This window comes from Triticum dicoccoides, chromosome 1A (assembly GCF_002162155.2).
Source record: "Triticum dicoccoides isolate Atlit2015 ecotype Zavitan chromosome 1A, WEW_v2.0, whole genome shotgun sequence".
NCBI lineage: Eukaryota > Viridiplantae > Streptophyta > Magnoliopsida > Poales > Poaceae > Triticum > Triticum dicoccoides.
In genome coordinates, this window is record NC_041380.1 from 452,124,369 (window position 1) to 452,134,405 (window position 10,037).

A 10,037-nucleotide genomic window follows, 5' to 3' on the forward strand; every position below is an offset into this window, starting at 1 on the left:
GATGTAACACTACGGGGTACGTCAGCAGATTAGATTTGTGGAAATATTATTCTCTCTATGGTGGTATGTGGAACTTGTTTTGCAGAGCCGGACACAATCCTCATGTTCAAGATCTTCTATGAAGTATTCGGAGGAGGAACCCGCCTTGCAATGCTGAAGACAATCTGCGCGCCGGACTCATCGTCATTGAAGCCTGGTTCAGGGGCTACTGAGGGAGTCCTGGATTAGGGGGTATCCGGACAGCCAGACTGTTGGACTATGAAGATACAAGATTGAAGACTTCGTCCCGTGTCCGGATGGGACTCTCCTTGGCATGGAAGGCAAGCTTGGCAATACGGATATGTAGATCTCCTTCCTTGTAACCGACTTTGTGTGACCCTAGCCCCCTCCAGTGTCTATATAAACCGGACGGTTTAGTCCGTAGGACCGACAACAACAATCATACCATAGGCTAGCTTCTAGGGTTTAGCCTCTTTGATCTCGTGGTAGATCAACTCTTGTAATACTCATATCATCAAGATCAATCAAGCAGGAGTGGGGTTTTACCTCCATCGAGAGGGCCCGAACCTGGGTAAAAACATCGTGTCCCCCGTCTCCTGTTACCATTCGCCTAGACGCACAGTTCGGGACCCCCTACCCGAGATCTGCCGGTTTTGACACCGACACAAGCCATTAAGCAACACCTCATCCCTTTTAATAGTATTGGCCTTTCCTATGGACTCAATATGATCTTGGATCACTAAAATGAAAATGTAGTCTTGAGCTTGAGCCAATTTGTGTCCTTAGCATTTTGAGGGGTCCACATTCCTAACCCATGCCATGCCAATCATTGAACTTTTTGAAATGATCATCTTGAAATAGCATTAGTTCAATGAGCTATATGTTGTTAGGAATTACCAAAGCCACCCAGGGATAGTTGCACTTTCACTCGAGCGGGATCCCGAAGCCATCGTCGCCTTCCCTTGCCGCCGCCGGCTCACATCATCAGTGGCTGGCGGCGATGGGACTAGCACCTGAGCGACCTTGCTCCATCTATGACCCCCTGTGCTCTCCACGCTATTGCTACTCAAACCACCACTGACTTGACGACACCACTTCTTCCACACGCATGCATCACCGATCTGTTGGGGAGGCCGGATCCCTACACCGGTAGTCGGATCTGGTTGCACCGCATCTGTACCTAGTTCATACCACTCCCAGGCGTCAGATATGCGGCATCGGGGTAAGCCTCGTCCAACTGGCCTTCGGCCTATGGCGGTCCCCGAAGTGGTGCGTGCTTTGTGCTGGTCGCAGTCTTTAGCGTGCAACTCAGATTGAACGCACCGATGTGCGGTGCCGCCTGCTTCCTCGTCCTCTCGGCACCCTCCTCATCTGCCTCCTTCTCGTGCCCTCACGCGATGTGCATCTTGTCCGTCTCCCTACATCCTGCTCGGCTCCTGCCTCAGCTCCATCATTGTCCCTACATTGACTTGGCTACTAACATAGGTGGTGTCCCCACTCCTTCATGCATCTTGTCTGCAGCGACCACCGTGCAGGACCTGCTCGGTCCTGACCATGCTGGCGAGGGTAACGTGGATCTGATTGCGTTCGAGGCTGGGCACATAGTCGACATGTGCCTCAGCTCTAGATCCACATATGCTGCCCTCGGCTTCAACCTCCCCTACCACATTGCACTTGCGTACAACCCCATCGAGCCCCCCAACATTGGGACCACCAGTCGTTGATCTGCAAACATAGCGGCTTTTGCGACCTGTTACCATCGGGCTGGATCGTGTCTTGTTTCGAGAGTAATCCTTGTTGCTCCAAGCGTCAGTTGACCACAACAACTCTAAGCCAGCGTCGCTTTCCTCCCTCAGGGCGTGGTCCTTAAGCTATACCTGATCCGCTAACATCGTCCACATACATTGTTCACCTTCGTGAAAGCTTCATTGTGAGCCATTCGCTGCCATCCATCCGCCCTACCCTTTGTGTGTTGCGTCGCCCTGGTGATGCTTGCTCAAGACCCTCTCATGGTTATCATTGTCTCGCGGTGAGCTTCGTGCTCTTGGTGTTGTCTCGGTTCATCTTTGCTCAATGATGATGCAAGATGCCTCACAAGCTTGCTAATCGTTCTAATTTTCTGTGGCGGAGCTTCAAGTCAAAGTTCGTATTTGCTATGGCACTTGTTGATTGTGGACGCTCCTGAGCCGGGTTGTTTGCAAAGTCTTGGTGTTGTGATCCCTCGTTGACGCCCAACATCTAATTGTGTCTCTTGTGGTGATGGTTTTTTGTCTGCTAGCTAGGTCGTGCCTTGTCCCGAGCATCCTTTTTTCTCATCTTCTTTTTCCTTTGTTCCTGTACAATTTTTGGCCCGGGTTTCCTCATAAACGGGGTCAACTTGTTAAAGTTTTCGATCCAGTTTTCAAGCCAAAACCAAAATGGGTGGCTCTTGCCTTTGGCCTCTTTTAAGCAATATATTCACTGGGGAAGCTCTCCTCTTGGTGACCGTTCAAAGAAAGATGTTTCACATTTTTCTTGTGAAGGTTCATAACACATGTGTCTACAACTCCTAAGATATTCAGATGCAAATCCGACTACTCATATTGGATTTGTCTTTTTATTTTGTTTCTCGATGTGTACTTCCGATGTTGGCTCTGATATTTTTTAGTGGTTATAAAAACATATCTTTTGAACATTCATCTTTTTATGATTTTTTAAAAATATTTTTTTTCAAACTGAGAGCACGAGAGCATTTTTTTTAGAATGAAAAAGAAAACAAATTGCTAGCGAAAAAAAAAACCCCGAATGAAGACAGTGCTGAGGAAGCAATGGTGCGTGAGGGGTCCTACGCGGAAATTGCTAGCGGAACTCTGAAACTTGCGCCGCTTTAACCACTCTCGTGCGGCCTTCGTCTCCCCTCCCTCCAGATCTCGCCAAAACTCTACCCGAACGGGTGCGCTCCCGGCATTTTCTCCACAGCCCTCGTCGCGGACGAAGGCAGTAGATCCGGCGGACGGCGGCCCGGCGCATCTCCTCGCCTGCGAAGGTATAATTCCCCAACCCCTCCCCATCCTCCCCACCCTCCTCCTCCTCCTCCTCCTCCAGTCTCCCTCCACTCTATTCTCCCCCCGTCGCTTCCCCTTCCCGCTCCTCGCCGCGGCTAACCCGTCGCTTCCCTTCGGCCGGATCTGCCCGTTGCCCCCCTTCCGCCCTTGAGTACTGCTTCCCAGCCCACCGATCTCCTACTCCTCCCAGTCGTCCGCTCCCCCGATCCTCCTCGGGCTCGTTTGTTCAGATTAGCGTGCCCAGGATGCCGGATCTGAGAGGCCTAGTGTACTAGTGTTATTTACGATGTGCATTTTGTTGGTGAAATCTGAGATGCTTAAAGTTGTTGGGTTGGCCGTGTTGGATGTGAACTTGTTGAGTATATCGTTGCCTGCCTGATGCATCATGTATTTTTCATATGCAAAGCAGTTTGACAATAGTTTGCACAATTGAAAATTGTTGCGATATTTGTTGTAGAGATGAAGAGTTTGTGGTACTGGTCGTTGATGGTCAAATTGGTCCTGCATTAGAGCTGAGCGGTGTAATGTACAATGTAACGTCCACTAGTAAAAGATGAATAAACCATGTTTTTTCTCCGAATCTGAGAGATGGGATGTGCATGTTTGAATAGAAGGTTCCACTTGCCTGATTGCCTCCATCGAAATTTGTCCTTGCCTCAGCCTGATGGGTGAGACCAGACCCCACCACACTGGCACTCATCTTACAATTCCCAGTGTCGTACATGATCAGATCCACTCCCTGGGATCTGAAGCAGTGTCACCATTTCTCGTACCAACTGTCTGTCCCTCCCCTTCCTCTGGCAGCAGGCAGGCAAGCTTCAATGTGAGATCTGCCATTACCATCCTCGCTGGGCATCTTTACTGTTGTGATCATTCTCATCCAGTTCTTCCTTCCTCTCTGACCCATCCAGTTGGTTGAAGACTTGTTTGCTCCATGGTGGAGTACTAATACTACAAGCACTTTTACTTGAAACCATCCCGGTGGTGGGGGATCACATGGTTATTGATCCAGCAGTGTTTGGTTTGATCAAGTTCTCGTCGGTAAAGTTCGTCTTCTTGCTGAGTGCTAGTTTACCATTTGATGATGCGTCAACTGTCTGAACCGATCACGTTAGTGACCTGCTAGAACCAAACAAGTAAGGGAATCAATCATCACAACACAACTCCCTGCAATTCCGTTAGCACATCTGCAATGTCATTCTTTAACCAAACAAAAATGTATTGGATTGAGGAACATGTTCAGCAGCGATTTTGTTGCTCTGAAGCTTGAGGGCTAGTTATAAGTTATGGCTCCTAGTGATGCAATTACCTCCTCTTTTCTCCGCTCAGTTTTGGTTTTGCTGGATGATTGTTTGCTGATGCATTATTCTTTCTTCTTCTAGCAGGTGCATAATTTGCTGGCTTGTGTTAGTTCGGGGGACCAACAAAGTTACTGAAAATGGTACAGTGAATTGCCTCAAGCCTGTCAATCTGCCTGTGAATAACCAATTAGATCTGGACTCTCATGGTGTTTTTTGTTGTCATGAACATGTTAAAAGTTTTATTTATTGCTCATATTAAGTCTGCAACTCCGCCTATGTCTTCTAGGCATAGCCGGTCCCAAGCCCGGGTAAAGGAGGAGGGTTGTGATAGGCTTGGCGAGCCAACGTAAAAACTAGCCAGTCCCATAGGTATGAAACCGATTTGAGCGAGAGTAGTACTAGGATGGGTGACCTCCTGGGAAGTCCTTGTGAAAGAGTTTCATATCTAAGGGTTGTGATAGGCTTGGCGAGCCAACTTAAAAACTAGCCAGTCTTTTGGGTATGAAACCCATTTGCGCGAGAGTAGTACTAGGATGGGTGACCTCCTGGGAAGTCCTCGTGAAAGGGTTTCATATCTAGCCTACCCCAACTTGTTTGGGATCAAAGGCTTCGTAAGTAAGTAAGTATTAAGTCTGCCAGACCTTTATTGCAAAATAAATTGAAAAAAGTAGTCCCACTTTATTGTTTGAAGGAACTGATTGTTCTCATCTACCCCCAGGTGGTTCTTGCTGCTTCCATCATCTCAAAATCTGGAAAAGGTGCGATGAGTTCAAACATTTCAGTTAGTGACTGAATATTCATGCCAATCCAAATAAATTGATTCATTTGTTCTTTTAATATAGCATATAATTTTCATCCAAGGTTTACTAACTGAAGTGAACTACTCCCTCCGTCCCATAATATAAGGTGTTATTACAACCAATGTACTCACATATTGATTGTAATAACATCTTATATTATGGGATGGAGGGAGTAGCTATTATCATAATGCTGGATGAGTACATTTTTAACTTCTATATTATGTGAGTTTGTATAGCAACAGGGCTCCTTTGTGGTTAACGTTTCCTTCAAAACTTTACATTGCAGCACTTGTTTCAAGACAGTATGTTGACATGTCTCGAATTAGGATCGAAGGATTACTTGCAGCATTCCCAAAACTTGTTGGAACTGGGAAGCAGCACACTTATCTTGAGACTGAAAGTGTCCGTTATGTTTATCAACCTATTGAAGGCCTATATCTGCTGCTTATTACAAACAAGCAGAGTAACATTCTCGAAGATCTGGACACACTGAGGCTACTATCCAAGCTTGTATCCTATTTTCATATCTTCAGTTTTCCAGTTTTATAACCCTACCTTATTGATGAAGTCATTAAATAATACATAAAAAGGGTGATAGTTTTTGTAACGTATTTGTTCCCTCATGATAACTAAACAGCAGATAGTGTATCTTGACCTTTGGTTGTGGATATTGTCAAGGAAAAATACTAGGTTAACCCATTCTTCGTTGATAAATTATACTTGAAAAATATAAATCATGTGTAAGAGCTGGGAGTATCTACCCACCATTGTGTATGCTGCTATGCTGTGATAATTTTCTTTTTTTTAATAATTCAGTACCATGGTCTCCTTAACATTTATAAAGGTGCCTGAGTACTCTTCTCTGGATGAGGATAGTATCTGTAAAACAGCATTTGAGCTTATATTTGCATTTGATGAGGCAATCTCTCTCGGAAACAAGGAAAATGTGACGGTGCAACAAGTCAAGCAATACTGTGAGATGGAAAGCCATGAAGAGAAGGCACATAAGCTGATGATGCAGAGCAAGATCAATGAAACTAAAGATGTCATGAAGAAGAGAGCTAGTGAGCTTGACAAAATCAGGGTATGCCCTACACTTTTCTCTATAATAACACTATGTATTCTACCTTGGAGAAAAAATGACATTTAGTTTAGCGAGCTGTGGTCATTAGGAAAAAGAAGACACTGTAATTTCTAGTTGGTTTGTATGGTTATTTGGGATATTTCAGCTGTCAATTTTGCATCAGCTTAGGTCTATTATAGTTGGTATCAGCTGCTTCAGTCTCGCATGTTTGGCTGGGTCACACTTTATAGTTAGCCAGTAAGCATGTCTTGGCTAAGCTTTCCTTTTTTCACAACTAATTTCTGTAACATTAGAACTTATAAGCATATGTAGGAGAATTTATTATGGAAGTGAGCATTGCGCAAACTTGTATTATAGCCAAAGGAAAAGTGCCAATTACTATAAAATGACAGCGTGAATTTGTATTTTATTGTTTAAATCGCAATTGCATTTCATCAATTACAGCACTCTTACCATACTGTTTATTGGGCATTATTTTGATCATGCCTTGAGAAAAACTTTCTTCTGGTTGGTGTTGATTCAGATGGAGAAAGGCAAACTTGACAAAGGAGGATACTCATCAATATCTGGTCCCCGTGTTATTGAAAAAACTTTCAGTGACATGAACATCAGTGGTACTGGCTTTGGAAGTGGTTCTGGATTAAGTGGAATAGGCGCTGATATGGACTCATTTGCGAGTAAACCCAAAGGTGGCAACTTAAGGCCTCCTTCTCTTTTAAGCAAATAGTTGTCTCACATGAATGATAAGTTACTCACATTAATGAAAAGTTACTGTTACAAATTATGTTGTGGGATTGGATAACACCTTTCCTTTGTGTTGTTTGCATGTAGTTGTATTTCATTGTGATGTTCTTTTCATGTATATGAAATACATTCACCTAGCCTGTTACACCCGTCCCATAAAACTCATGTCTGTTTTGTGTACACAATAGGAAACGCTAGAGTTTACACTATTCATGAAAATAACTCTTACCTACTGCAGCACTTTCATTCATGCTTATGACATTCCATACGAGTATTTTAGATTCATTAGTATAGTTCTTAATAATAAAAACATACATGCCTCTTGATTTCTCCTGTTTGTGTATTTCATTGTTGGTTGTGTGCTGATAGATAAATCTCTGGGTTTCTCGGATATGCCAAGTAGGGAAGTTTTATTCAGGTCTTTGAAGACAGATTTTCCCCTGTGTTAATGCTGGGCAGCTATGTTACCTGCCTTGTACTATTGTTAGAGAGAGTTTAGGAAGCTATATCACAGACATTTTTGGTCTAATTCACAGCAACATGTCTACAGGTCGTCCGTCAGCTGCTGCTACTGCTCCTGGCAAAGGTTTTGGTATGAAATTAGGCAAATCACAGAAGACAAATCAGTTCCTAGAATCTTTGAAAGCTGAAGGAGAAGTCATTTTGGAGGATGCACAACCAAGTTCAGTTTCTTCAAGGGCCTCGCCTCTTATACCAAGCGATCCCATCACAGTGACTATTGAAGAGAAACTTAATGTAATAGTTAAAAGAGATGGAGGTGTTAATAACTTTGATGTGCAAGGAACCCTTGCTCTTCAGGTCCTTAATGATGCAGATGGATTTATCCAGTTACAGGTATTATTTTTCTGGACTTCAATCAACAGTGCATTTTATTTTCATTGCCATTTTAGTTTATTACCGCATTATACACTAATTGAACAGACTGATCCTCTTCTGTTGTGGCAACATTCCAGCTAAAATAATTCTTGCATGGTTCATCTATTGCATGGGAATACAGTATCAACCATTTTCACACGCTATGACATTCATATTCATTTATGTTAAATGTATTTATTGATGATGAAAAATCCTTGTACTCTATTATGCATTATGGAGTGGCCCATCACAATTTATTGGAGCTTATATTTTTGATATGTGGCGGTGCTGTACAGATCGAAAACAAAGATGTACCTGGACTCAGCTTCAAAACACACCCCAATATCCACAAGGAGTTGTTTAACAGCCAGCAAATTGTTGGAGCAAAAGATCCAAACAGGCCTTTCCCAAGTGGTCAAAATGAAACACCACTTGTGAAATGGAGAATCCAGGGGATGAATGAATCGAATTTACCTCTGTCAGGTGCACAATCACTTTATTCTGTTGTGGTATTCTATTAATTTGGACATTCTGTAATTCGTCTTGTTTGTGTAGTTAACTGCTGGCCCTCGGTATCTGGATATGAAACCTATGTCAACATTGAATATGAGGCTTCAGAGATGTTTGACCTGAACAATGTTGTCATATCTATTCCTCTACCTGCACTTCGGGAGGCTCCAACTGTTAAACAGATTGATGGAGAGTGGAAGTAATGTTTCGAGCTACTCTTTTGTTTGTGTTTCCTGATATGTTTCAGTTACTAGAATATCTTGCAGAAATTATTAGTGACAATTTTCTAATGTACATGAGAATCATGCTTGCAAATCCAGTTGCATGGTGTTATACAGTATCACTTCACTCCCTTTTGATAATATTGTTGATTTTATATGAACTGGTGTTGAGCTTCAAAAATAGGTAGTGATGACCTGCATTCCAACCATTGCCCTTACAACTGGTATTTCAAACTAGTAAGGAGTGGACATTGAGTAAATAAAACTCTAGCATCCTATATGTCAATATGCTTGATAGTAGTAAAGAAACTGTGGTTCATTTTATTGCTCGTAGTTGCGGAATGCAATGGCTTTCAGCTGCTTATATTTGTTGCTTCTCTTCCTGTTTGTTATCTAATTTCTCCTTGTGCTTATAGGTATGACCCAAGAAACTCTGTATTGGAATGGTCCATCATCCTTATTGATCAGTCAAACCGCAGGTGGATGGGATATATTATTTCATTGACTCAGATAGTTTTTGCTACTACCTAGTTAAATCCTGTTGTACTAACCAATGTTTATGCCTTCTCAGTGGGTCGATGGAATTTATTGTTCCCCCGGCTGATCCGTCAACATTTTTCCCCATCTCTATTGGATTTGCTGCTTCCAATACTTTCAGTGATTTGAAGGTTAGTTAGTTCTCCTGTAGTGTTTGGTTTTGACTGCTTTTTTTTTCTTTCTGATTTCCGCATTTATTTATTTGGTTTTCTGGAAAAATTTCAGGTCACTGGAATTCATCCTCTGAAGGAAGGCAACCCTCCAAAGTATTCACAGAGGGTCCGTTTGGTTGCTGCGAACTATCAAATAGTCTAAAGCCATAATTAAAGCAGTTACTGCTGTTTCTTGTTAGTGGCACAAGGAGTATAATTTTGCATCAAATTTGTTTAAATATGTGTGATTTGGCCTGTCCCATACGTAGCGTGTCGCACCATTGAGAAATAAAAGCATGAATTCTCCTGTACCCTGTTTGTAGTATTTCTTGTGAGAATGTTGTTTCTGTTTCGTACATGAACTGTTGGGTCTTTGAATCTTTGCGCTCAGCTCCACTATCTAAATTTCATTATTAAGCAGAATAAGCAGGGATGAATGTTCTGCTCTGAACCGCTCAACATCCAGGAGAGTTACTTTGCTTTTCTCTTAGTGCGATGAGCCTAAGGCCTCCTTTGGTTTATAGGATTGAAAAATCATAGGAATAGGTAAGTCATAGGAAATGAGATGACATGTATCTTAAATCCTATGCTTAGGAATAGAAAAGGAAATGCCCTTTGATTCACATCATAGGATTTTTTTTCATTGAGTCCAGACTAATGTTTATTTTTCTATGAAATGTGGAGGATAGGAAGAATTCCTCGATAGGAATAGGATTTCATTCCTACAAACAAAAGAGCTTTAAAGGAATTTTTCCTATAGAAATCCTA

General features: G+C 42.7%; 1 protein-coding gene across 3 annotated transcripts; it reads left to right on the plus strand.

The window, feature by feature from the left end:
- The first annotated feature begins 2,885 nt into the window (after positions 1-2,885).
- Positions 2,886-9,659, plus strand: LOC119278172 (coatomer subunit delta-1-like). Of its 3 annotated transcripts, none has more exons than XM_037559527.1 (12): positions 2,886-3,025; positions 4,427-4,485; positions 5,064-5,103; positions 5,432-5,655; positions 5,990-6,229; positions 6,753-6,918; positions 7,524-7,828; positions 8,146-8,332; positions 8,405-8,558; positions 8,997-9,059; positions 9,152-9,248; positions 9,343-9,659. In XM_037559527.1, exons 2-12 carry the CDS (start codon positions 4,483-4,485, stop codon positions 9,430-9,432), a joined length of 1,569 nt encoding a protein of 522 aa, XP_037415424.1. In that variant the 5' UTR covers positions 2,886-3,025; positions 4,427-4,482; the 3' UTR covers positions 9,433-9,659. The 3 variants fall into 3 exon arrangements, with proteins under 3 accessions (XP_037415424.1, XP_037415428.1, XP_037415435.1); XM_037559531.1 differs by having other exon boundaries at positions 2,889-3,025; positions 4,430-4,485; XM_037559538.1 differs by lacking the exons at positions 2,886-3,025; positions 4,427-4,485 and adding an exon at positions 4,844-4,964.
- Positions 9,660-10,037: the final 378 nt, after the last annotated feature.

Coding starts and splice junctions, on each gene's coding strand:
- LOC119278172 (XM_037559527.1), top strand. Junction 9,060..9,151: donor ATTGATCAGTCAAACCGCAG/GTGGATGGGATA, acceptor ATGCCTTCTCAG/TGGGTCGATGGAATTTATTG. Junction 9,249..9,342: donor ATACTTTCAGTGATTTGAAG/GTTAGTTAGTTC, acceptor GAAAAATTTCAG/GTCACTGGAATTCATCCTCT.